Consider the following 2601-nt stretch of genomic DNA (forward strand, 5'->3'; position numbering starts at 1 on the left):
AGCACCAGGGTTAATGCATTATAGTAGAAGTAGGAAACTTGTTTGTGTACGTTTAACAGTAAAGTCCTGCAAAGAGTGGACTCTGGACAAGCAGGGTTTTCAAGGGGATAAAAAAACTGAAACCCTGGAGTAAAACATCAACATGCTTATAATTAGTCTGGTTTTGCTGATGATTTCTTCCTGTTAAAAGGGAGTTTTTCCTCTCCACTGTCGCTACAAGCATGCTTACCGTAAGGGATTGCCGTCCAATTAGTCGATGCAATCAACTGGTTTTCCTCAGAAAACTTTGAATCAATTTAAATGTATGATCTGGTTGAATCGTATCTCTTAAGTGCCTTGAGATGTGAAGATATATATACATGTTTTAAGCTAAAAGAAGTAAAGAGCTAAGTTAAAGCTGCAGTTCATATGTATCAGGGCAGATTTACAGAACAGAGTGTAGAAAACAACAGGTGCAGATTAGATGGCTGAGAATGACCTTGCTCCGTCACACACACAGAAAAAGCTGATTAACTGGAGCAGAAAGGCAGGAAGCAACCTCATTTTTGGAGATAGGAAGTAGGGAGTATGATCAGTCTGTGTGAAACTGTAAGATTTTCCCCTATGAAGATAATAAAAAGAGCCGGTAATGCAGGGGGGGTCAGAGTTGCTGTTCGCAGATGCGTGCTGCTGATGCTCCTCTCCCTTTGCAAAGGAGAATCGAAGCTTCGTTGTCCAGAATTTTTTTTTATAACATTCTATCTCAGTTAAGTTACCTGCACTCGAATTAACGGACCCGTAGGAAAAACCGTGATAGGGTTTTTCAACAGATGACTTGTGTTGTGAATTGGCGCTATATAAATAAACTGAATTGAATTGTTAAGGATTACCAAAAAAAAAAGAAAAGGAAATCAATCAATATTTTCAATTGGTTGAAAATAATCGCAATTTAGATTTTTGGCAAAATCGTGCAGCCTTACCCTCCAACATCATCCCTTTTTTTCAGTGACGTATTGAAAAGTCATATTCAAATCTTATGCAAGTCAGGCAAAACTGTTGAACAACCAGTGTTCATATGGTACTGGTTTCTGAGCTGAAAAAAGGTCATAACCATAATTTTCCAACAAAGTAAGACAGGGCCTATATATACTGCACAGCTAATAATGTGAAACAAACAACTTAGTGACAGATTTGATCTTACCTCATAAACCTTTTGCAGGTTTCCATTGACATTTTGATGATTTGCTGAAAGTCTTTTAAGTTGGAAGACCTCCCTACCATCACTCTAATCTTAATCTCTCTCTAGAGATTCTTTCTCTGGTTTTTAAGTCTGGTCTCCACTTCAAAATGTTAATTCCAGTCAGAGTAAATATTTTAGTAAAAAATAAAAACAACGAGCTGTTCTTACGTTGTGTCCTGAAGGTTTTCCCACAAAGGTGACACTGGTAAGGCCTCTCGCCGCTGTGTACGCGTAGATGCATGTTGAGGTTGTTCTTCTGGGAGAAGGCGTGGCCACATATGTTACACACAAAGGGACGCTCGTTTCTGTGAAGGAGAACTACGATTAAAGTCGAGTTTCAGTCTGATTAAAACGGAAATATTCAACAATAAATTCTGATATGCATTTAATCAGGTTAAAAATAAAACTGATCGTAACAATTAAACAACAGAATTCTGAGATTAAAGTCAGAATTCTGACTTTTTTCTCAGATTTCTGACTTTAATCTCAGAATTCTGACTTTTTTCTCAGATTTCTGACTTTAATCTCAGAATTCTGCCTGAGATCAGTGCATTGTTTAATTTATTGTCAAAAACAATAAAGCAAAGATAAAAGTGGAAAAAAAAACTACATTTTAAAAAGTCAGATCAGTGAAATAGAAAACAAACTGTGTAAAAATGGTCAAAACGTGAATACAGACCATTTCCCGACAGCCCAACTTGGTGTCTAGAGACCTTCAGGAGGTCCTGACCAAACGCAACCCCCATTACAAATGTGAGGAGGAGTCCCCCCGGCCCTCAGTCATTTATATCCAGCCATGGGTGGTTCTAGACGGGGGCCAGCAGGGGCCAGTGCCCCTGTAGATCATGTCCTGGCCCCTATTATGGCCCCTGTACTGAAGACATGATACTCAAAGAAACTCTAAGGATGATACGCGCTGGAACCGACATGGTTACTGATAGATTCTTCGGATCTATTTAATATTTTTTTCTTTACCAATTCTGTTTTTTACCAATTATTTAAAAACACTAAGATGATAGCTTCAGTGGTATTGAGAAAGGATCCCAGTTTTAGTCTGCTGAAGGATTTTTCCAAAAAAAAAAAAAAAAAAACTTAAATTTTTACAGCTGAATTTATCAAGTTATAATTCAGATTTTATAGAAAACGGTAACTTTGATTCAAATTAAGGTAAAAATATCCCTAAATTATGAATTTATATTGACCTAATAAGACATAGAATTTTAATTAAACCTTGAATAGAAATTTCACTTGATGCAGCTTTCTTAATATATTTGAATCCCTTGCCTTGTTTTTTATCTCATGCTTTTCTGGGCCCCCATGAAAACCCGTTGGCCCCCTCCTGGCCCCCTGGTACATTTGGTCTAGAACCGCCACTGTATTCA

General features: G+C 37.5%; 1 protein-coding gene across 2 annotated transcripts in view; it reads right to left on the bottom strand.

Moving 5' to 3' along the window:
- Positions 1-2601, bottom strand: part of zbtb48 (zinc finger and BTB domain containing 48) — a 20399-nt gene that overhangs the window by 4541 nt on the left and 13257 nt on the right. For both annotated transcript variants that reach the window (XM_015373126.1, XM_015373125.1), the window contains exon 8: positions 1388-1524. In XM_015373126.1, the coding sequence (XP_015228612.1) occupies positions 1388-1524 (137 nt within the window). The remainder of the gene's footprint in view (positions 1-1387; positions 1525-2601) is intronic.

Source organism: Cyprinodon variegatus, unplaced genomic scaffold (genome assembly GCF_000732505.1).
Source record: "Cyprinodon variegatus isolate N-32 unplaced genomic scaffold, C_variegatus-1.0 Scaffold81, whole genome shotgun sequence".
NCBI classification, from domain to species: domain Eukaryota; kingdom Metazoa; phylum Chordata; class Actinopteri; order Cyprinodontiformes; family Cyprinodontidae; genus Cyprinodon; species Cyprinodon variegatus.